This window comes from Oncorhynchus mykiss, chromosome 8 (genome assembly GCF_057628025.1).
Source record: "Oncorhynchus mykiss isolate SJ-2025 chromosome 8, ASM5762802v1, whole genome shotgun sequence".
Taxonomy (NCBI): Eukaryota; Metazoa; Chordata; class Actinopteri; order Salmoniformes; family Salmonidae; genus Oncorhynchus; species Oncorhynchus mykiss.
The window spans coordinates 46,417,884-46,441,529 of NC_143029.1; the positions used below are offsets into that span (position 1 = coordinate 46,417,884).

General features: G+C 40.7%; 2 protein-coding genes across 2 annotated transcripts in view; both read left to right on the forward strand.

Annotated features, from left to right (window-relative positions):
• The window catches only part of LOC149981668 (unconventional myosin-X-like), a 176,818-nt gene that overhangs the window by 86,268 nt on the left and 66,904 nt on the right, over window positions 1–23,646 (forward strand). The window lies entirely within an intron of this gene.
• Window positions 9,069–15,803, forward strand: LOC149981669 (general transcription factor II-I repeat domain-containing protein 2B-like). Its single transcript, XM_090183177.1, has 2 exons — window positions 9,069–9,385; window positions 14,319–15,803. Exons 1-2 carry the CDS (start codon window positions 9,069–9,071, stop codon window positions 15,064–15,066), a joined length of 1,065 nt encoding a protein of 354 aa, XP_090039303.1. The 3' UTR covers window positions 15,067–15,803.

Here is a 23,646-nt window from a genome sequence, read left to right on the forward strand (position 1 = left end):
TTAGTGCTTACCCCACATGTTAGATTGTTGTCTGTAAATATATCCAGACTGGTGCGACATCATGTGTACAATTCCAAACAGAAACTCCATCACTCACACGCATCCCACAGTTGCTTTATATTATGTAAATAAACGAAACTGCATGACATACATCCAAATATCCAAGAGTATTACATTATAAAAATGAAATATCTAAGAGTAGTAACCGAAGTACAGTAATTCCATTGAAACAACTGAAAAGCTTAGTACTAGTAAGTATTCTTAAAAAAAACATGGGGAAATAGCACAGAAAACGTACACACAACACTTTTAATGTAATCTTAAACTTAATATAAATCTCCACCCTTCTCTGAGAGATGTATCTGTGATGTTAGACCTTGTCTCAAAGAGGCGTTGCTAACGCAAGAATGCAGCAATGAGCCCTGGCAGAACACTGGGGGTTACAAGAGGGGAACATAGGAGGGGGTCACATGTGTTTGACTTGTTGAACAGTAACTAGCCTTCTTCACAGCTCCTGATGGAAATGTCACAATGAGTGCCAGGGTTACTGGGGTCATTGACAGGACACAACACCAAGCTCTCTGGTGCTGGACAATCCACACTCTAACGTATGTGTGTAAACTGCACACACACACACCAAACCCTGGGTTGGTGGGCACACATACACAAACACACAACACACACCAAACCTTGGGATAGTGGGTGCACACACACACACCTCATCACCGAATCAGGAACACTACACAAGGGGTATTCCTCTCAAACAAAGAAGTCCTTGATCTCAACCATAACGCACAGCACACTGGTGGACACAAGCTTTAGGTATGCCTTTTATGTGTGTCGTCTCTCTTTCTCTGTCCTTTGTGCTTCTTCTTTGCCCCAGGATTACCCTGGCCTTTCAGTCAGGAGAAACATACAATAATGTATTTTGTAGTAGAGCTAACAGCCATATTTGCAGTTTGAATTGGGTATTTATGCTTTGTCTGCTTTGGAGTGAGCTACCTTTTTCGGCACCTCTCTGTACAACATACAATCATGTTTATGCTGTAGATACTATATTCCCTTACAAAGATGAAGGCTAACACTTTTCGGACATTGTGTCCTTTGTCAGAGCATTAACGTTGTAGAGTTAAAGCTGAATGCTACTCAGTTGACAAGTCACGTGTGTGTGTGTGTGTGTGTGTCTGTGTGTCTGTGGGTCTGTCGGTCTGTGTGGGTCTGTGTGTCTGTGTGTGCATCTGTGTGTCAGTTATTGAGAAAAAGAGCATGTGTTTAGACATCATTTTCAAGATACTCATGTGGATGAAAATATGTAATTAATTGTTTAAGTGTTAATGACAGACAATTTAATTAGGGAGACTCTTGTGGTGTTGCCATCTGGAGCTTTGTGGAAAAGGCTGAGCCAGCATAGGATTTGGCAGTGGCAGCATTTCTCATGACTTAGGCCTAGTTCTTATATGGACCATGTTACAATTTCCACTTCAATGCAAAAAGCCTTCATAAGTACATAAAAAAGGAGCATGTTCGATATAATGCCAAATAATGCTTGTAACCATAGTGTAACCCTTTTTTGATGGTTCTATAAAGAACCATGCTCACATGGTTCGAAATTGAACTGTTATGGTGCTATAAAGAACATTTTCCAGGGTTCTGTAAAGAACTATTAAAAAAAAAAATGGTTCTGTAAAGCACCAATTAGGGTTCCGATTGTTACAAGCTTTTTGGTGCTATATAGAAACCCTTTATAGAACCTTTATGGAGAAAGGTTCTTTATATAACCATTCTCAATCTCAAAGGTTCTACAAAGAACCGTATGAAAAACCATATAGGGTTATTTTTTGGGTTAGTCATATTATATTGTTATAATTCAATAGGTATTACTGTTGACGCACCAGTCCGTCACACAGTGACGTCATTTTGAATATTGAATGGCTCCCGTGTGTTTATGCTAGATACTTAGCGTGTTTTGTAATGGCTGCAGCTCAATCCCCTCTTTCCACCGATATAAAGTTAGCACTTTTTAAAATATATATCTCTCAGATATAGGACAGACACTTCAAAACCTTATTCCTTATGATTTATTTGGTGACTGTCTGTTTTGCCATGTATAAAAATGTGTTAATCAGTGTGTTTTCTAATCAAATAATTGTTTCATATATATATTATTTTTTATACCTACAGAGTTCCTAAAATTCAAAATCAAATAGCTAAATTATTAATGTCATATGTTAGTTTAGAAGATTTTGCGACCTACAGGGATTATTGACAAGTTGAATCGGGTGCTCAGGAATAGCTGTGGGTCCCTGAGGAGAGAATTGAGGACCACTGATTGACACAAGGCCATACGTGAGTCTTTCACACAATACTGTCACTGGCTATAACATTTTTAACATGTAACAGTGTAACATAATGGTATAACATTAGATATACTGGATTGACACTTTCACTCATGGTTGCACAAAAAGGCGTCACTACAGACCCTTGTTCAAACCTGGGCTGTATCACAACCGGCCGTGATCGGGAGTCCCATAGGGCGGTCGCACAATTGGCCCAACGTCATCCGGGTTATTGGAGGGTTTGGCTGGGGTAGTCCGTCATTGTAAAATAAGAATTTGTTCTGAACTGACTTGCCAAGTTAAATAAAGGTTTTAAAAAAGTATAAATAAATAAATTGTTCCAAATGAAGGGTTTCCATGTGGCTCCTCCAGTGGTTAGATATGTTGGTTGCCATCTAAAAATGAGCCCTTTTTTTCAAGACGTCACAAAATTACAATACATCCAAATAAATGTAAAATGGGCTCTCGGTTTCAAAACAACATATTTTCAATTGCAAGTCAGTTCAGAGACATTTGACTGCGGGCCACACACACACACACACACACACACACACACACACACACACACACACACACACACACACACACACACACACACACACACACACACACACAATGGAGATTCTATATACTGGAGCGGGGGACTGCCAGGATTGTGTTTTAATGACAGACGATGCTTGAGAGCTGGCAGGAAATGGAGAAGGGGAAAGTTTCATGACCTCACAGTCTATTTAATATGGGGGGCTAAAGCTTCTGGAGCCGTTCTGTAGCCGGAGAAGGGAAGGGAAACGAAATGCGGGAAAGGAATGATTGGAAACAGACCCACCCAGTAGTGTAAAAGAGAGTGTGTGTGTGTGTGTGTGTGTGTGTGTGTGTGTGTGTGTGTGTGTGTGTGTGTGTGTGTTTGCACGTGCATGTCTGTCCGTTTGTCTGCATTTCTGAATGTCTGTCTGTCTGTCTGCTTGTCTAAGAAACATTTCCAAATGCTCCTGTGATACAAATGACAACATGCATACAACATTAAGACACATTTTTATTTATTTAAACACTTATACCATCTCCCTCCTCTACGATATCAAAGCACAAACACTAATAAGGCCGTATTGATCTCGCTGTGAATAATGTATCCTCTCTGGTTATACCGGTCTTTGCTTGTAGGTCTAAACCACCCAGAGTGATTGTTTAACAGCTAAGTATAGACAGTGCCCTGATGTCTGTCTTTGTATTGTAGACCACCTGTAGTCCAATGATAATTTGAGGACTGTTGTTAATTGCCCTTTGCTCTCACTCTGCGAAAGTGCGCTGATGCCCCCATCCACATTGACGGGGCTATAGTGGAGCAGGATGAGACCTTCAAGTTCCTTGGTGTCCACATAACCACATGTAACATATAGATTTTCATCGGTAGACGCATTAAAAGTCCCAATGCAAAGTTACACCTCACTTTTCTATTTCTCGAGTTATTACATAAAACGAATCAGAATTCCAAAAGTCATGCCGGAAAATGTTTTTGAGGTGTGTGACATAATATGGAGGACCCGACAAGCCAGCCTATTCCCTATAATGTAAACTCCAACCAAAATAGCGTACGCACGACTAATAGTATGAATGACATTTTCAGCCAATAAGCAAATGCTTTATGAATGTATTATTACAAACCAGCTTGCAAGGTTGCTAGCCAACTAGCCTAATAACGTTAGCCCAACCAGCTTGCAAGGTTGCTCGCCAACTAGCCTAATAATGTTAGCCCAACCAGCTTGCAAGGTTGCTAGCCAACTAGCCTAATAACGTTAGCCCAACCAGCTTGCAAGGGTGCTAGCCAACTAGCCTAATAACGTTAGCCCAACCAGCTTGCAAGGTTGCTAGCCAACTAGCCTAATAACGTTAGCCCAACCAGCTTGCAAGGTTGCTAGCCAACTAGCCTAATAACGTTAGCCCAACCAGCTTGCTAACATTACGTGACCGCATGAGTCAGCCGGTTGCTATCAAAACCTAGCTTACAGCTTTAATATTGCAGATAGATTGTGGCTTCCATCAATGTAATTGTCTGCATAATTTCCAATCTCACATGTATATTTTTTTGTATATATATATATACTGTAAATACACTACCTTTCAAAAGTTTGGGTTCACTTAGAAATGTCCATGTTTTCCATGAAAACATACATGAAATGAGTTGCAAAATAAATAGGAAATATAGTCAGGACAAGGTTATAATATAGTCAAGACAAGGTTGACAAGGTTATAAATAATGATTTTTAATTTAAATAATAATTGTGTCCTTCAAACTTTGCCTTTGCAGACCTTTGGCATTCTAGTTGTCAATTTGTTGAGGTAATCTGAAGAGATTTCACCCCATGCTTCCTGAAGCACCTCCCACAAGTTGGATTGGCTTGCTGGGAGCTTCTTACAGTGGTTCGTCCTTTACAAGTTGCAGCGTACTGCAGCATGGCTTGCGTGGTGCCGCAGAATTCTATTGCACATTATTTAAGTGCCACCACTGGTACCATTAATGCTAGTTCGTGCTGGTTTGACCACCAGAGGGAATCTTTGAGAAGCATTTGATAGCCTTTAACTTCTCTAGGGTAGGGGGCAGCATTTGGAATTTTGGATAAAAAGCGTGCCCAAATTAAACTGCCTTCTACTCAGGCCCAGAAGATAGGATATGCATATAATGGTAGATTTGGATAGAAAACACTTTAAAGTTTCCAAAACTGTTAAAATAGTGTCTGTGAGTATAACAGAACTGATTTGGCAGGCGAAAACCTGAGAAAAATCCATTCAGGAAGTAGGATTTTTGTTGTTGTTGTAGTTTTCTATTCAATGCCATTACAGTATCCATTGACTTAGGGCTCAAATTGCAGTTCCTATGCCTTCCACTAGATGTCAACAGTCATTAGAAATTGTTTCAGGCTTGTATTCTGAAAATGAGGGAGTAAGAACAGTCTGAATGAGTGGACCCTGCCGTGTCACAGAGCTTTTTCATGCGCATGACCGAGAGTGCGCCTTTCTTGTTTACCTTTTATATTGACAACGTTATTGTCCGGTTGAAATAGTATCAAATATTTAGGCTAAAAACAACCTGAGGGTTGAATATAAACATCGTTTGACATGTTTCTATGAACTTTACGGATACAATATGGATTTTTTTGTCTGCCTGTTGTGACTGCGTTTGAGCCTGTGGATTACTAAAGAAAACGCGTGAACAAAACTGAGGTTTTCGGATATAAAGAGAGACTTTATCGAACAAAAGGAACATTTATTGAATAAATGAATGTCTTCTGAGTGCAACCATATGAAGATCAAAGGTAAGTGATTAATTTTTATCTCTATTTCTGACTTGTGTAACTCTTCTACTTGGCTGGTTCCTGTTTGTAATGATTTGTCTGCTGGGCTATGTTCTCAAATAATTGTAAGGTATGCTTTCGCCGTAAAGCATTTTTGAAATCTGACACCGTGGTTGGATTCACAAGAAGTTAATCTTTAAACCTATGTAAAATAGTTGTATATTTTCTGAATTTTTACAATGAGTATTTCTGTATTTGAATTTGGCGCTCTGCAATCTCACTGGATGTTGGCCAGGTGGGACGCTAGCGAGGGGAACCACTACTTCAAGGTCTCAGAGCAAGTGACGTCACCGATTGAAACGCTATTTAGCGCGCACCGCTAACTAAGCTAGCCGTTTCACATCCGTTACTCTGGCCGGCTCGGGTATATGTAGCAACGCATTTTGCATTGTGATGCGGTGACTTAGACAGCTGTGCCACTGGGGAAGCACCATCCACAAAGTATCAAAATACAGCGAGGTGTTGGTAAAGGTATATTGTCCTGCTAAAGGTATATTGTCCTGCTACAGTGGGGAGAACACGTATTTGATACACTGCCGATTTTGCAGGTTTTCCTACTTTCAAAGCATGTAGAGGTCTGTAATTTTTATCATAGGTACACTTCAACTGTGAGAGACGGAATCTAAAACAAAAATCCAGGAAATTCCATTGTATGATTTTTAAGTAATCATTTGCATTTTATTGCATAACATAAGTATTTGATACATCAGAAAAGCAGAACTTAATATTTGGTACAGAAACCTTTGTTTGCAATTACAGAGATTATACGTTTCCTGTATTCTTGACCAGGTTTGCACACACTGCAGCAGGGATTTTGGCCCACTCCTCCATACAGACCTTCTCGACATCGGGGCTGTCGCTGGGCAATACGGACTTTCAGCTCCCTCCAAAGATATTGGGTTCAGGTCTGGAGACTGGCTAGGCCAGCCTAAGCTTAGGCATACACTATTCTCAATCACAGCTTTATGAGAGAACAAACAATATAATTTATTTACTATTATTTTATGAGGCAAATAAAGCTATTATTATCCACTTCTGAAGATAGGAGACTGCTTAGATTCAGCCCATGATAAATAACCTAACTCACTAAAACTCTGTTTATACCTGGTGCTAACATGGGTCCTTTATCCTGATCTTGTCTACATTCTGATTGTGCCCACATTTCCAGTAATGTGTCTACACACATTATCCATCCACTGTTATCCATCCACTGTGTCTGCATTGTGACCAGATTTCCTGGTCACTTCGTTTATGCAAATTATTTCACAGCTACTCTATCAAACATAATATGTATTTATTTATTGTATGAAACATATTTATGTAATCAGTCAATTGTGCCACCAGTCAAGGATTTTAGAGGGCGTAATAATTATGATTTAAATGGTTTCTTTGTCCAGATCTTTCTACACTTGTAAGATATCCAGACACAATGCATGTCTGACTACCTCCGGAGGTGGGCAGGAGGATCGGATCACAGTTTGATTGTGCCCACATGTTTAGACAGGTGTAGACAATCAGAATGTGGACTAGATCAGGACAAAGGATGCAAGTTAGAATCAGGTATAAACAGGGTTTATGTCACTGCTCCATAATTTGCGCGCCACACACACACACACAAACCTGTTCAATGCTGAAGCTCCTCCACCAGAAATAAATATTATAAAATATTTGCCAGTACTTAGTCTCTGCCCAGGCTGTCAACAACCTTATCTTTCATCATTATTCTTCAAGTTGTAGCATTTAGATTTCGCTGAGCAAATGTTTTTTGCTTGGCCAATAGGGGATGATACCGTCGTGACATCACCCAACTGTAATCAACTGTCTGGTCTCATTTTCACAGCTGTAAATCTGAACTGTACATCTGACCATGCAGACACCAGTGGTTCTAACCAGAACTTTTGTCAAATTTAACAATGACAAAACCTGGTTCAATGCTGAACTCAGAGCCCTGTGCTCAGCCAAAGAGGGGGCACATAGGAGCAACAACAAAGAGGCCTATAGAACTGCTAACAGCTGCTCAACAAGAGGATTAAAGTGGCCAAAAGTCATTACAAGGAGTGGCTAGAACAATAATTTGAGCCCAACGACAGCTCATCTGTCTGAAAGGGTCTCCAGCAGATCACAAACTACAAACAAAAGACCCCCCAGGCACTAGACGACCCACTACTGTCAAACCAGCTGGACGAATTCTACTGTCGTTTTGAATCTCAAAATGCCCTCAGCCATCAAGAGTTTCTTCTCTGCCATCTTGCCCCTCAGCTGACAATACTTTCAGCCATCAGGACTCTACTCCCTTCCCCCAACCCCCTCACTCCCTCCCTCCCCCTCCCCCTTCCCCCCTTCCCTCCCTCCTTACCCCTGCCTACCCCAGGCTGCCCACCCACCCCATCGTCATCACAGAACAGGAGGTGAACAAGCTCTTCAAGAGGCAAAACAGCAGGACGGTTGCAAGCCCAGACCGGGTCTCCTCAGCCACACTAAAGCACTGCATTGACCAGTTTTACCCTGTTTTCACGGACATATTCAATCAGACTCTGGAACTATGCACTGTACCTGCCTGCTTCAATTGCTTCACCATCATCCCCGTCCCAAAGAAACAAAAGGTAACCGCCTGAATAACTCCAGACCTGTAGCGCTCACCTCGGTCATCATGAAAACCTTTAAGCACCTTGTCCTGTCCCATCTCAAAACCACCACTTGACCCCATGCAGTTAGCCGACAGAGCCAGTCAGTCTGTGGATGACGCCGTCCACATGGGCCTTCACTACATTCTCCAACACCTCAACAACGCAAGGACATACGTGAGGATAATATTTGTGGAATTTAGCTCAGCCTTCAACACAATCATTCTGGAACTGCTACAGCACAAAGTTACCCAGCTGAAAGTATTTGACTCTATCTGTCGGTGGATCACCAACTTCCTAACCAACAGGACACAGCACGTTAAAGATGTGGAAACATATTTCAGACTCCATATCTCTCAACACGGGGGCACCGCAGGGTTGCATGCTCTCCCCCCTCCTCTACTCACTCTACATCAATGACTGCACCTCCAACGACGCATCTGTTAAACTCCTCAGGTTCGCTGATGACACCAACCTGGTCGGTCTCATCTCCGACGGATACGAGTCCATGTTCTAATTTTATTTATTTATTTAACCTTTATTTAATTACGCAAGTCAGTTAAGAACAAATTCTTATTTACAATGACAGCCTACCAAAAGGCAAAAGACCTCCTGCGGGGACGGGGGCTGGGATTAAATAAAAAATAAATAATAATAAAAACATATAAATATAGGACAAAACACACACATGTATCTTGGAGAGGTTCACCGTCTGGTGCAGTTGCAACAACCTGGAACTCAACACAGTCAAAACCGTAGAGATGGTGGTTGACTTCGAGATTGATAATTCCGCCGTCAGCATGGCCAAGTCATTTAAATTCCTGAGGACCATCATCTCCCACAAACTCAAGTGGGAGGAAAACATCACAGCAGTGACCAAGAAGGCTCGACAGAGGATGTACTATCTGCACCAGCTGAGGAAACTCAAACTCCAACTGATTCGGTTCTACACGTGCATCACTGTCTGGTTTGGGTCCTGGCAAACTGCAGCGCATTGTCCGGTCTTCGGAGAAGGTCATCGGCTGTCACCTGCCCACCATCAAGGACCTGCACGCCTCCAGTGCAAGGAAGCGTGCAGGTAAGATCATCGCCGTCCCTGCCCATCCTGGACACCCCATGATTTCAAAACTCTGCCCTGGCAGATGATTTAGGTCAATCATGACCAAAACTTCCCGCCACTTCAATTGGGCTGATTACTGCACCTTGTCATCAATGAGCTCAAAATCTAATCTACACTACTGCATTTGAACTATGTACACCTCCGCACAACACTGTATATGCACTGCAGTGGGGGCTGGGGGGGGGGCTATAGGAGGACATGCTCATTGTGATGGCTAGACTGAAATAAATGGAACGGAGTCAAACGTAGTTTCCATATGTTTCATACCGTTCCATTTATTCCAATCCAGCTATTAAAATGAGCCTGTCTTTCTATAGCTCCTCCCACCAGCCTCCACTGATGCGCTGTACACTGTATATATTTGCCATGGCAGCATCCCTCCCTCTGCATATATAGATATTTCTCCTCTGTAAATTGTACTGTATATTCCTACTGCAATCAGCCTAAACTCCAGAGTTATGTTTAGTGTGCCAATATTGTAGTGGACTTGTGTCTGTATACTATTTGCATATTGCCTATTTTTTCCCCAAATCAAAACATTTAACCTGTAAGGTGTTTTCAAGGTACTTCATGTCTGTCAAATCTATTTTGCCCATACATACAGTATATCAGGACTGGAATCTATCCACGGTGTAAATTGTGTGTGGATGAAATGGGGGTGGTTCAGTCACAAAAAAATCTCCCGCTTACTATTTTCTGTATTCACTATGCCCAAGGCTATGAATTCATACTGCCAGCGGGCGAATGGAGTTTACCGTTCAAGACTGGTAGCCCCGACTCATAGGACCGATGTAAGCCCTTGGCAGTCCGCTTTTGCATCTCTGGCATTTAGCCTCCAGTCCGAGGACAGCTACAGTATAAGCCCTAGGCAAGCCATCTAGCCATGAGGTAATTTGAAAGCCAATAGCAAATAATTTCTCTGATCTCAAATTCGGCCTACCACCTTCTAGTTACCTACTGTCAGCCAGATGTAAGCTGTTTTTGTTGTTCCTATCAATACTTTACATTTGTTGTGATTTTACATTTTTAAATGTTTTTGTCAATTTGAAAACATAATACAACCACACATGTGGACATAATGCATTTACAATCATTGAGGATGACCCAAAAATGTTATAGAACTACTTCTAATAATTTACAGTTGAAATATATTTATGCCTCAAAATAGCATACATTTTGCCATTGATTTAATGTAGGCTACTACCGTTGAAGTTCGGAAGTTTACATACACCTTAGCCAAATACATTTAAACTCAGTTTTTCACAATTTCTGACATTTAATCCTAGTAAAAATTCCCTGTCTTTCTTAGGTCAGTTAGGATCACTGCTTTATTTTAAGAATGTGAAATATCAGAATAATAGTAGAGAGAATGATTTATTTCAGCTTTTATTTCTTTCAACACATTCCCAGCGAGTCAGAAGTTTACATACACTCAATTAGTATTTGGTAGCATTGCCTTTAAATTGTTTAAACTTGGGTCAAACGTGTTGGGTAGCCATCCACAAGCTTCCCACAATATGTTGGGTGAATTTTGGCCCATTCCTCCTGACAGAGATGGTGTAACTGAGTCAGGTTTGTAGGCCTCCTTGCTCGCCTATGCTTTTTCAGTTCTGCCCACAAATTTTGTATGGGATTGAGGTCAGGGCTTTGTGATGGACACTCCAATACCTTGACTTTGTTGTCCTTAAGCCAGTTTGCCACAACTTTGGAAGTATGCTTGGGGTCATTGTCCATTTGGAAGACCCATTTGCGACCAAGCTTTAACTTTCTGACTGATGTCTTGAGATGTTGTTTCAATATATCCACATAATTTTTCTCCCTCATGATGCCATCTATTTTGTGAAGTGCGCCAGTCCTTCCTGCAGCAAAGCACCCCCACAACATGATGCTGCCACCACCGTGTTTCACGGTTGGGATGGTGTTCTTCAGCTTGCAAGCGGCCCCCTTTTTCCTCCAAACATAACAATGGTCATTGTGGCCAAATAGTTATATTTTTGTTTCATCAGACCAGAGGATATTTCTCCAAAAAGTATGATCTTTGTCCCCATGTGCAGTTGCAAACCGTAGTCTGACTTTGTGATGGCGTTTTGGAGCAGTGGCTTCTTCCTTGCTGAGCGGCCTTTCAGGTTATGTTGATATAGGACTTGTTTTACTGTGGATATAGATATTTTTGTACCTGTTTCCTCCAGCATCTTCACAAGGTCATTTGCTGTTGTTCTGGGATTGAGTTGCACTTTTCACATCAAAGTATGTTCATCTCTTGAAGAAATAACGCGTCTCCTTCCTGAGCGGTATGACGGCTGCGTGGTCCCATGGTGTTTATGCTTGCGTACTATTGTTTGTACAGATGAACGTGGTACCTTCAAGCATTTGGAAATTGCTCCCAAGGATGAACCAGACTTGTGGAGGTCTATACATTTTTTTTGAGGTACAGGCTGATTTCTTTTGATTTTCTCATGATTTCAAGCAAAGAGGCACTGAGTTTGAAGATTGGCCTTGAAATGCATCCACATGTACACCTCCAATGATGTCAATTAGCCTATCAGAAGCTTCTAAAGCCATGACATCATTTTCTGGAATTTTCCAAGCTGTTTAAAAGGCACAGTCAACTCAGTGTATGTAATCTTCTCACCCACTGGAATTGTGATACAGTGAATTTTCAGTGAAATAATCTGTCTGTAAACAATTGATGGAAAAATTACCAAGTAGATGTGCTAACCGACTTGCCATAACTATAGTTTGTTAACAAGAAATTTGTGGAGTGGTTGAAAACAAGTTTTAATGACTCCAACCTAAGTGTATGTAAACTTCCGACTTCAACTGTTTATATTTGCCGCAATTAAAATGCTTCCTTTCTAGCAATAAATGTCACTCACTCACTACACCGCCTAACCCACTTGAAGAAAGGGGTTGATCACTACGTGTCATAGGTGGCAGCACCTCTTAACCCCACAGAAGAAGCCGAAAAGCCTCACAGGAAGTTCTTTATTACCATCCTCCATTGAGTTTTGAAATCTGTCTTTGATACTTGATAGCTAATATCCAGTAGCTTTTGGTAAATACAATTCACAGGCTTTTGGAACTAAAGAACAGTTTAATTGTTTTCATTGATCACTGCCGAAAGTTTGGAAATACCGAGAAATAATACACTAGTGGCACATGGTGCACCAATTCGCTAACCTGAATTTTGAATCATGCATACAGTGGATCATTTGTGGGAGACAACAGACCTCATTAGCTATCTAGCTAGTTGTTTTTTATTTTTAAAACCAATGTGTTTGAAAATGTTTCTCGTTTCTAGTTCTCATCTGTTCATGCACCAGATTGGAATGCAAAGTTTGTTTGCTCAAGTAAGTAATATTACTGCGTTCCTTCATTTGTGAGTAGTTTTATTGTGTAACGTTAACATCAACGAGGACAATAATGCAAGCTAGCGAGCCTAGATAGGTAGTTAACATTACTTTGCTAGCTTGCTAACTTTAGCTAGCTAGCTTAACAGAAACATGAACTTGACCGTTGCTAACTAGCCTAATTATGATTTTGTCCTTGCTAGCCACATTACTTAGCTACCTTATTAACATTTGATGGTTTGCTAATTATCAAAATTGACTAACAGTATATGTAACTATATTCACAGGAGAAAAAGCCACTTTAGTCATGTAGCTAGCTAATTTGGTGTGTCTTTCCATTAGGGCAATGGCCAGCCCCAGCATCGTATTCATCACAGCACCATGTGGATGCGATAGTCATGGAGGTATGTATCGTTACATTCACTTAGCCCGGATAAGACTCTGCCTCTCTCTTATTTCTTGTACAGTATTTCATTCATTTCAATGTAACATAATTTTTTTCAAACAGGGCCAGGAGTGAGACACTCCATCGGTGCCAAGTTTGGGCCGCAGACATAAAGGTAAGAACATAACTGTTACCAACTTAAATGTAAATACTTATTGGAAATATCTGCCATCCGTCTTAGACCAGGCCTGGGCGAAGGCCTTCTCCAGAGCCCTCAAATGAAAAGCCCAATGAATACTCTCCTTTGTGTAATAATTGAACTCCCACCGCTTGTGGGACATTTATTTTGAAGGCACGTATAAATAACAACTGCACGAGGACAGACAGTGACTGACAGGCTGACACACACGTCACAGTAACAAATAGCAGCTAGCTTTTTCAAAGATTTCAAAGAAAAGGAAAGTAGACAATGAATGTAGGGTGTTCCAGCAAGAGTGGACATCGAAATATTTATTTATTGAGGTATCAGGGAAAGCTGTGTGCTTAGTGTGCAAAGAGTGCCTCACTGTCTTGAAAGACTACAACTTATCCCGACACTTCCAGACGAAGCATGCAGAGAAATATAGGAATTTTCCTTTCTGAGCAGAGGGCAAGTGCATCAAAATAGTTGCTTTCTCAGTTTCTCAGTTCACAAAACTGCATTCAGCAAATGTCGGAATTGCGAGAGCTAGCTATGTACTGTCCCAAAAAATTGCTAAACATAGCAAGCCATTCGCTGAGGGCGAAATCATTAAAGAATGTTTCATTGACTCTGCAGCAATACTTTGCGGCAACAAGAAATAACTGTTTGAAAATGTTTCCCTGTCAAGACGAACAGTGACATGGCATGTTGAGGACATCGCAGAGAATATGGAACAAAGGTTGAAAGACAAGGGGAAGGATTTAACCTATTTCTTCTTGGCCCTGGATGAGAGCAGTGATGCACGTGACACGGCACAGTTGTTGATATTCTTACGAGGCATAACCCCAGACTTTGAAATTACAGAGGGGCTTGCTTCAGTGCAGTCAATGAAGGGCACAACCACAGGGAAAGATTTATTGGAGGAGGTTAAAAGTGTACGGCAAAGTTGGGACTAAGCTTTAAAAAGTGATCCAGTGTGACCAAACTTGACAGGAAGTACATTGGCCTTTTGAAAAGGATACAAGATCAAATAGCTGAGCTGAACCCAGATCAGAAGATGATTTTCCTGCATTGCATTATTCATCAGGAGATGCTTTGTAAATGTGTTCTGAAAATGAGCCATGTTGTGGAAGCAGTCACTAAAGTGGTAAACTACATCAGAGCAAAATCTTTAAACCACAGGCAGTTTACCTCATTGTTGGAGGAGACGGAGTCGGGTCATGCAGATTTCCCCTACCACACAAACCTGAGATGGCTGAGTTTGGGGATGGTGTTTCAAAGGGTGTGGGACCTGAAGTCGGAGATTGCTGCGTTTTGGCAAATGGAAGGAAAATATGTGGATTTCCCTCAACTGCAAGTTAAAGAATGGTTGACTGATTTTGCCTTCACTGCGTACATCATGGCCCTCATGAATGAACTGAATTCCAAACTACAAGGGAAGGACCTTTTTCCACATCAGACGTACAGCCTTGTCAAAGCCTTCAAGAAAAAATTACTCCTCCTGACCCGCCAAGTAGAAGCCAACAATCTCACCCACCTTTCGACAGTATATTCCCTATCAGATGACCAGCATGAGAACTATACATCGCTTCTCCGTTCTTTGAACGGTGAGTTTTCTCATCGTTTTGAGGATTTCAAAGTGTTCAAAGTGTTGGAATGGTGGTGGATAACGCTCCCTCTGACCTGCAACTTGAGCTTATCGATCTTCAGTCTGATGCAGTAATTTAAAACAATGTCACTGACCAGGTTCTATGCATCTCTCAATTAACAAAACTTTCCAAAGATTACGAATCATGTTCAGAAGATCTTTGGGTCAACCTATGTATGTGAACAGACATTTTCAGTGATGAAATATAACAAGTCAAAGCACAGATCATCTCTTACTGACTCTCACCTCACAGTAATCATGCATATAGCAACGTCAGAAACTATACCTGACTTCACTTCTCTAGTCAATGCCTATCAGAGACTTCACTCCTCACACTGATTGAGTAGTTTAAATGTAATGTTAAGCTCTCTCTTTCTTGTGTTTTTGTGCATACCCTTAAAAGTTCTGTCTGTGGTGCTGAATGCAGTGTACTTTTTCCTCCGTGTAGTTCATTGCATGTTTAATAATGAAAATACCTACCAAAAGGAGAACATGGATGTGGTTTATTTCTGTGCATGTTCAAAAAGTAAAATAAGTAGCACATCTAGACATGATTTACAGTAGATATCTGTCACACAGTCATACACATGATGTATAATCATGCGGCAGGGTAGCCTAGTGGTTAGAGCGTTGGATTAGTAACCGGAAGGTTGCGAGTTCAAACCCCCGAGCTGACAAGGTACAAATCTGTCGTTCTGCCCCTGAACAGGCAGTTAACCCACTGTTCCCAGGCCGTCATTGAAAATAAGAATTTGTTCTTAACTGACTTGCCTGGTTAAATAAAGGTAAAATAAAAAAAATAAAAAAAAATGTAAAATGATTGTGGACCGCGATGGCAAAAATATATTCTAATGTGGCCCTCCTTGGAGAATAATTGCCCAGGCCTGCTTTAGACTGTCACAATAAATGTATATAAAATATAGAGGGTGGGGGATGGAAATATGTTAACATAATGTGTCATTTTTAATACTTCTCTTGCATTTTGTAGCTTAGGTTCTAGCTGTAACGGGTGCCAAGGACCTGAAGTCAACAGTGTGGTGGATGCTACCTTGCATTCTGTCAAACCATCTCGCCATCGCCATAACCTGGATTGGGGCAGGGGATAAGGCCTGTGTCAGGGACTTGTTTCTGAAGACCATTCTATTTTTATGTGTGTTCCATTTGTTTTCTGTACTTTTTAAGTAAAAAAAAGTTGCTAGGACACTTCAGGAGAGTCATCAAGAAGGTAACCCAGTAGGATGGATAGGATGTAAAAAGGTACTTAATATGGGTCAACATTTTTTGTGGTGGAGTTTTTTTAAATATCTCCTGGATATAGGACAGACACTTCAAAACCTTATTCCTTATTATTTATTTTTTGACTGTCTGTTTTGCCATTTTTATATGTGTTATTCAATGTGTTTCTATGGGCTATAGCAGTAAAGAACAAATGTAATATTTTATCAAATCATTTTTGTATATATTTTTTATACTGACAGGGGTTCTAAAATTCTACATCAAATAGCTAAATGATCCATGGTATGACCATCTTAAAACAATTCCATATGTTAGCTTAGTAGATATCGCGAACACAGGGCTTAGACTTACACTCACAGTTTTTTAATGCAGCAGCAAACATTGTCACTGATTCTCCCTCTTCCTGGTTTCTTCTGTGGAACCTAAACCTTTTTTTAACTAGTGGTTTTGGTGAAAAGTGTCCTTTGAGTATTTCCACAATATCCTCATATAGTGCCTTCGGAAAGTATACAGTCCCCTTGACTTTACAGCCTTATTCTAAAATTGATTAAATACGTTTTTTTCAGCAATCTACACACAATACCTCATAATGACAAAGTGAAAACAGGTTTTTAGAAAATTTGTGCCAATGCATTAAAAATAAAAAAGTATTCACACCCTTTGCTAAGAGACTTGAAATTGAGCTCAGGTGCATCCTGTTTCCATTGATCATCCTTGAGATGTTTCTACAACTTGATCCACCTGTGGTAAATTAAATTGATTGGACATGATTTGGAAAGGCACACACCTGTCTATACAAGGTCCCACAGTTGACGGTGCATGTCAGCGCAAAAACCAAGCCACAAGGTCGAAGGAATTGTCCGTAGAGATCCTAGACAGGATTGTGTTGAGTCACAGATCTGGGGAAGGGTACCAAAACATTTCTGCAGCATTGAAGGTCTCCAAGAACACAGTGGCCTCCATCATTCTTAACTGAAAGAGGTTTGGAACCACCAAGACTCTTCCTAGAGCTGGCCGCCCAGCCAAACTGAGCAATTGGGGGAGAAAGGCCTTGGTCTGGGAGGTGACCAAGAACCCGATGGTCACTCTGACTGAGCTCAAGAGTCCTCTGTGGAGATGGGAGAACCTTCCATAAGGACAACCATCTCTGCAGCAGTCCTTTAATCAGGCCTTTATGGTAGAGTGTCCAGATGGAAGCCACTTATAACTAAAAGGCACATGACAGCGCATTTGGAGTTTGCCAAAAGGTATCTAAAGACTCTCAAACCTCACACCACACCTACGTTGAAGCATGGTGGTGGTAGCATCCTGCTGTGGGGATGTTTTTCAGCAGCAGGGACTGGGAGACTAGTCAGGCAATGATGAACGGAGCAAAGTACAGAGAGATCCTTGATGAAAACCTGCTCCGGAGCGGTCAGGACCTCGGACTGGGGAGAAGGTTCACCTTCCATGAGGACAACGACCCTAAGCACACAGCCAAGACAATGCAGGAGTGGCTTCGGGACAAGTCTCTGAATGTCCTTGAGTGGCCCAGCCAGATCCCGGACTTGAACCCGATCAAACGTCTCTGGAGAGACCTGAAAATAGCTGTGCAGCAACGCTCCCCATCCAACCTGACAGAGCCTGAGAGAATCTGCAGAGAAGTATGTGAGAAACTCCCCAAATGTTTTATTTTGCCTTTATTTAACTAGGCAAGTCAGTTAAGAACAAATTCTTATTTTCAATGATGGCCTAGGAACAGTTACCGGTGTGCCTAGCTTGTAGCGTCATACCCAAGAAGACTCAATGCTGTAATCACTGCCAAAGGTGCTTCAACAAAGTACTGATTAAAGGGTCATAATACTTATGTAAATGTGATATTTCAGTTTATTGTTAATAAATGAGTAAACATTTCTAAACAGTTTTTTGCTTTGTCATTATGGGATATTGTGTGTAGATTGATGAGGGGTAAATTAAATGTCTTTGTCCCCATTACACTTAAAAATATAGGCAGTTTTGTTTTCATTAATGTCATTTGTAAGAACAAAATATTAAATCCGTTCTGTATTTGAGCTCTTCCATATTATTTTGTCTTTCCAAAGTTTAGAATCCCAGGCCAACTCTAAAGCTATGAACTATTTCAACTTCTCACTCTATTCTTAATGTGCACCAATGGCAGACTGGAAATTTCCCGGTGGTCTGAGGGTCGTTTTGGCCTGCGGTGAATAGTCAATTTGACCAGCAATAATATAGCAAGCCGGAATGAGTTGACGGAGAATCCACGCATCAGGCGCGTCACTCACTCGCTGCAGTGTCCCCGCACCAAAAATGACATCAGGTTTCTCCGCAACGCACATAGCAACCGTCAACCTGCCTCTTACAGATAACATTTTAGACAAGTCGCACGGCGAAATGGACAGTCAGAAGAGGAAAGGTGGAGCAGAGAGGGAGATAATAAAAAGAGAAAGGCCCTTACCACAGACGCTGCAAAATTAGCAACATGTTCGCCAGTAAGGGACCAGGTCAGTCAAAAAACACTAGCTAAACCACACACACGACACCCAGAATGGCTAGCTAAGTAGCCTAGCTAATAATAGTGACACAACGACCGGTAGGCTAAACAGTTTGCACGTCTTACGTCTTCGTGGTAGATTTATATCATAGCAATGAGTGCAACATAGCGATCATAATATGACATTGAAGGCAATATGTTTCAACTAGTAAAACATAGTAAACCTAGACTATGGGCTTGCAAACATTCGGTCATGACCACGTAAGCTAGTGAAAGTGCACATGTACAGCGAAACAGGCTACAGTAACGTAACCATAATGCATCCATGAACGTAACACTGTGTGACACAGCACAGGCAATGACAAAGATCATTAGCACCATTAGTACCAGCATTACAAGTTTCTAAAATAATATACTTCTCTGGGAAAAATTACAAGACCACTCCAAATTAAGAGACCACTCTTAATTTTTTTCAGAGCTGTATTAATGTAGCCTACTGATACACTAATGATAGTGAGTATGATAATAGAGTATTTTCTTTGCAAAGGTGGAGAAGGAAGCAGCAGCAGCACTAGAGTTTCAGGTGCTCCTGCAGAACTGGAGAAGGTGGTAAGTTCAGAGTCAGACTCAGAGCAGGAACCTTCAGCTACAACTGAAGAGCACAAACCTAATCATGGAGGCTATGATTTTAGATGAATATGTGCTTTATTTATGAGATTATCAGTAGGACTGTAATCGGGGGGCATACAATCGATGACCGCACAAGTAATACAAGTTTAAGTTGAGGTTATTTACAATGTTAATCTCATTCTGCAGAGCAACCAGATGTGCAGAGCGAGAGAGAGAGGTTCAGAGCAACCAGATGTGCAGAGAGAGAGAGGTTCAGAGCCCAGTACAAGGAAAATAGAAAGGGACAGCGAAAGCACTGAACATCCATTTGATTATTTTGCCCGTCCTCAGTCCAAGGATTTTGACTTATTTTTTCAGTACCACCAATAACAAACTCCTCATAGAGTCATTCCCAATGTATTCCACTCCAGAGATGGCACAAACAGAAAATGGCTGACATACAATGAAGTAACTCACTCCTTGTTCTGCTCAGTATGTCTTGCATTCGCAAAACCTTCACGCCAGTGATAGTGCATTTGTCAAAGGAGGCATGCAGGCCTGGAAACATGCCCATCAGAAAGTACATGAACATGTGAGAAGCAAAACCCATAGAGAAAGTGCAGAAGCCTTTTTCCTCAGAGCCAGCAAAGCAGACATCTGTACCCTTCTGAGTGATAAGCAAATGTCAGTTCAACGAGACCAGGTCAGAAAGAGGAGGCAGGTCATGGAACGTGTGATTGATGTAGTTAAAGTGATTGGTAAATGTGGGCTTAGCTACAGAGGACACAGACACGAAGCAGCATATAACTTGGAAAACATGGCCGACAATCATGGCTAGTTTTTTGAGCTTATATTGTTACTAGTGGTAATTACTTACTGGTTACTCTAAAGTAGCTATGCTATGACTCGTCCTTATTAACAGGCTGACAAGGGTGAAAGAACATTTGATGTGAGTTAAAGCTTTTGTACAGAGATATGTTTTTTGGACTTTCATATTATACTTGCAGTTATGTAGTCAATGTTCAATTTCATTAACTTAGTGTATAGATGTGTTTATTGTTGTGCTGTTGGCTTTATGGACACAGTGAGGGAACATTGTAATCTACATTTTTTGTAGAGGAGGTATTTTTCGACTTTTGTATTATACTTACTTACATTGTTGTAGCTTATGTTTAAGTTCTGTGAATGTGTGTGTGTGTGTGTGTGTGTGTGTGTGAAGTTTTTTGATACTTTTGTTATGCTTGAATATAAAGATAATAATTTGAACATTTGAGCTAACTCTGTATATCTCATTCTCTTTTGAAGAAGTGTAGGCTAATAGTTGTGTCTAGCCTAGTACATTTGTATGATGTGCTATGATTGGTATATTCCTAGTGAGTTTTTGAGGGTGCACCCATAGCCATAGCATACCTTGAAAATGCAGTGTTCAGATAGGATACTTTTTGTTCATTTGGTAGGTCCCAAATGTTTGTATTTTGTAATGTGGATAACTTTCTTCCCAGATGAACATAGTGTCCAAATGTATAACTAGTTTGGTGCCAGTTACATCAACAAATAGGGTTAGCCTACAAAATTAGCGGTCTGGTGGTTTACGTGAACAGGGTGGCCTGGGATGGAGTCAAATTCCCGGTCTGAATTATTGTTTCAGTCCGCCCCTGATGTGCACCAATCTGGTTTTAGATCTGGACATAGCACCGTTTCAGCTGCTATGCTGTGTTAAATTGCTAAGATCATACTAATCATTCTGCTGTTGACCATCACATTCTCATTCAAAGGTTGACTGAAATAGGCCAGGAACAAGATTCTTGCATGTGGTTTGAGAATGATCTAACAGACAGGACACAATATGTGATTTCTGATGGTGTTAAGTGTAGTTTCCTGGATATTGCAAAGGTGTACCGCAGGGGACGGTATTGGGACCTGTCCTCTTTTCTATTTATATATGTAATATTGGTCTATCTGTTAAAACTTGTAATATTAATCTGTATACAGATGACACTGTTATGTTTGCCATTTCCGAGCTGTTGACCAGGCTATGTTAGAGCTGCAATCTGACCTTTTTGCATTGACTTGCAGAAAGCACTAGTTGGTTTAAAATGTGTACTTAATGCGGGCAAGATTAAATACATAATAAATAATAATAATACAAATAATTCTCGCCAAAAAATATTTCAAATGGACATTAATTTTCATTAATTGGATGGTTCTCCCATTTGGATTGACAAATATTTATTGTTTAAAAAACAATAAGCTAGTTAAAAAGCTCATATTTAAAGTGGGCTTTTTTAGAGAAAAAAAATTGTCTCTCCGTAAATAGCAGGAGGTAGATTGTACAGTAAATTTTCCTGACAGTTCTTGATTTTATCACTGGTGATATTTTTAGTGCATTGTTGGAATAACCTGCAAAATTCCTTGCTTCTTGATTCCCTGCTGCCACTAGTGCAGTTTAGGACTCTGGTGTTAAGTTAATTCATAGAAGATTGCAGTTGTTTCTATTGATTCTAATGGTTTATTTGTTATATATATATTTATAGACTCACGCAGGCACGCACGCACGCACACACACACACACACACAGACACACAGTACCAGTAAAAAGTTTGGACACACCCACTCATTCCAGGATTTTCTTTATTTTTTACAATTTTCTACATTGTAGAATAATAGTGAAGCCATCAACACTATGAAATAACAATAATGGAAACATGTAGTACCCAAAAAAGTGTTTAATAAATCTAAATATATTTTAGATTTGAGATTCTTCAAAGCAGCCACCCTTTGCCTTGATGACAGCTTTGCACACTCTTGGCATTCTCTCAACCAGCTTCATGAACAATGCTTTTCCAACAGTCTTGAAGGAGTTCCCACATATGCTGAGCACTTGTTGGGTGCTTTTCCTTCACTCTGCGGTCCACCTAATCCCAAACCATCTCAATTGGTTGAGGTTGGGAGATTGTGGAGGACAGGTCATCTGATTCAGCACTCCATTACTCTCCTTCTTGGTCAAATAACCCTTACAAAGCCTGGAGGTGTTTGGGTCATTGTCCTTTTAAGAAACAAATGTAAGTACCACTAAGTGCAAACTAAATTAGATGGCGTATCGCTGCAGAATGCTGTGGTATCCATGCTGGTTAAGTGTGCCTTGAATTCTAAATAAATGACTTACAGTGTCACCAGAAAAGCACCATCACACCTCCTCCTACATTCTTCACACAGCCTGATTCACACAGTCTCCTCTGAACAGGTGATGTTGAGATGTGTCTGTTACCTGAACTCTGTGAATAATTTATTTGGGCTGTAATCTGAGGTGCAGTTCATTTCCCATTTCTGAGGCTGGTAACTAATGAACTTATCCTCTGCAGCAGAGGTAACTCTTGGTCTTACTTTCCTGTGGCGGTCCTCATGAGAGCCAGTTTCATTATAGCGCTTGATGGATTTTACAACTGCACTGGAGGAAACTTTCAAAGTCCTTGAAATTTTCTGGATTGACTGACCTTCATGTCTTAAAGGAATTTCTCTTTTCTTATTTCAGCTGTTCTTGCCATAATATGGACTTGATCTTTTAGCAAATAGGGCTATCTTCTGTATACCTACCCTGTCACAGCACATCTGATTGGCTCAAACGCATTAAGAAGGAAAGAAATTCCACGATTTAACTTTTAAGAAGAGACACCTGTTAATTGAAATTCATTCCAGGTGACTACCTCATGAAGCTTGTTGAGAGAATGCCAAGAGTGTACAAAGCTGTGTTCAAGGCCAAGGGTGGCTACTTTGAAGAATCTCAAATTTAAAATATATTTTGATTTGTTTAACACTTTTTTCAGTTACATCCATATGTGTTAATTCATAATTTTGATGTCTTCACTATTATTCTACAACATAGAAAAAACTATTGAATGAGAAGGTGTGTTCACATTTTTGACTGGTACTTCTGTGTGGCAGCTCCATATAATAGTACCTGCAAAACACCATTCTCAACGTCAACAGTGTATAGGCGACTCCGGGATCCTGGCCTTCTAGGCAGAGTTCCTCTGTCTAGTGTCTGTTCTTTTTTTCTTAATATTACATTTTCATTGGACAGTCTGTAATATGGTTTTTTCTTTGTCACTCTGCCTAGAAGGCCAGCATCCCGGAGTCACCTCTTCACTGTTGACGTTGACACTGGTGTTTTACGGGTACGATTTAATGAAGCTAATATACTTGTCATCTTGCTCAGTTGTGCACCAGAGCCAGTTTGCACTGTTCTGTGAAGGGAGTAGTGCACAGCGAGATCTTCAGTTTCTTTGCAATTTCTCGCATGGAATAGCCGCATGGAATTT

What these genes read in the sequence shown, in the direction of transcription:
- LOC149981669 (XM_090183177.1), top strand. Translation starts at nt 9,069, where the DNA reads ATGGTGGTTGACTTCGAGATTGATAATTCCGCCGTCAGCATGGCCAAG. An exon ending in CAGTGCAAGGAAGCGTGCAG is followed by an intron (nt 9,386 to 14,318) that starts GTAAGATCATCG and finishes AAAGTGATCCAG; the next exon opens with TGTGACCAAACTTGACAGGA.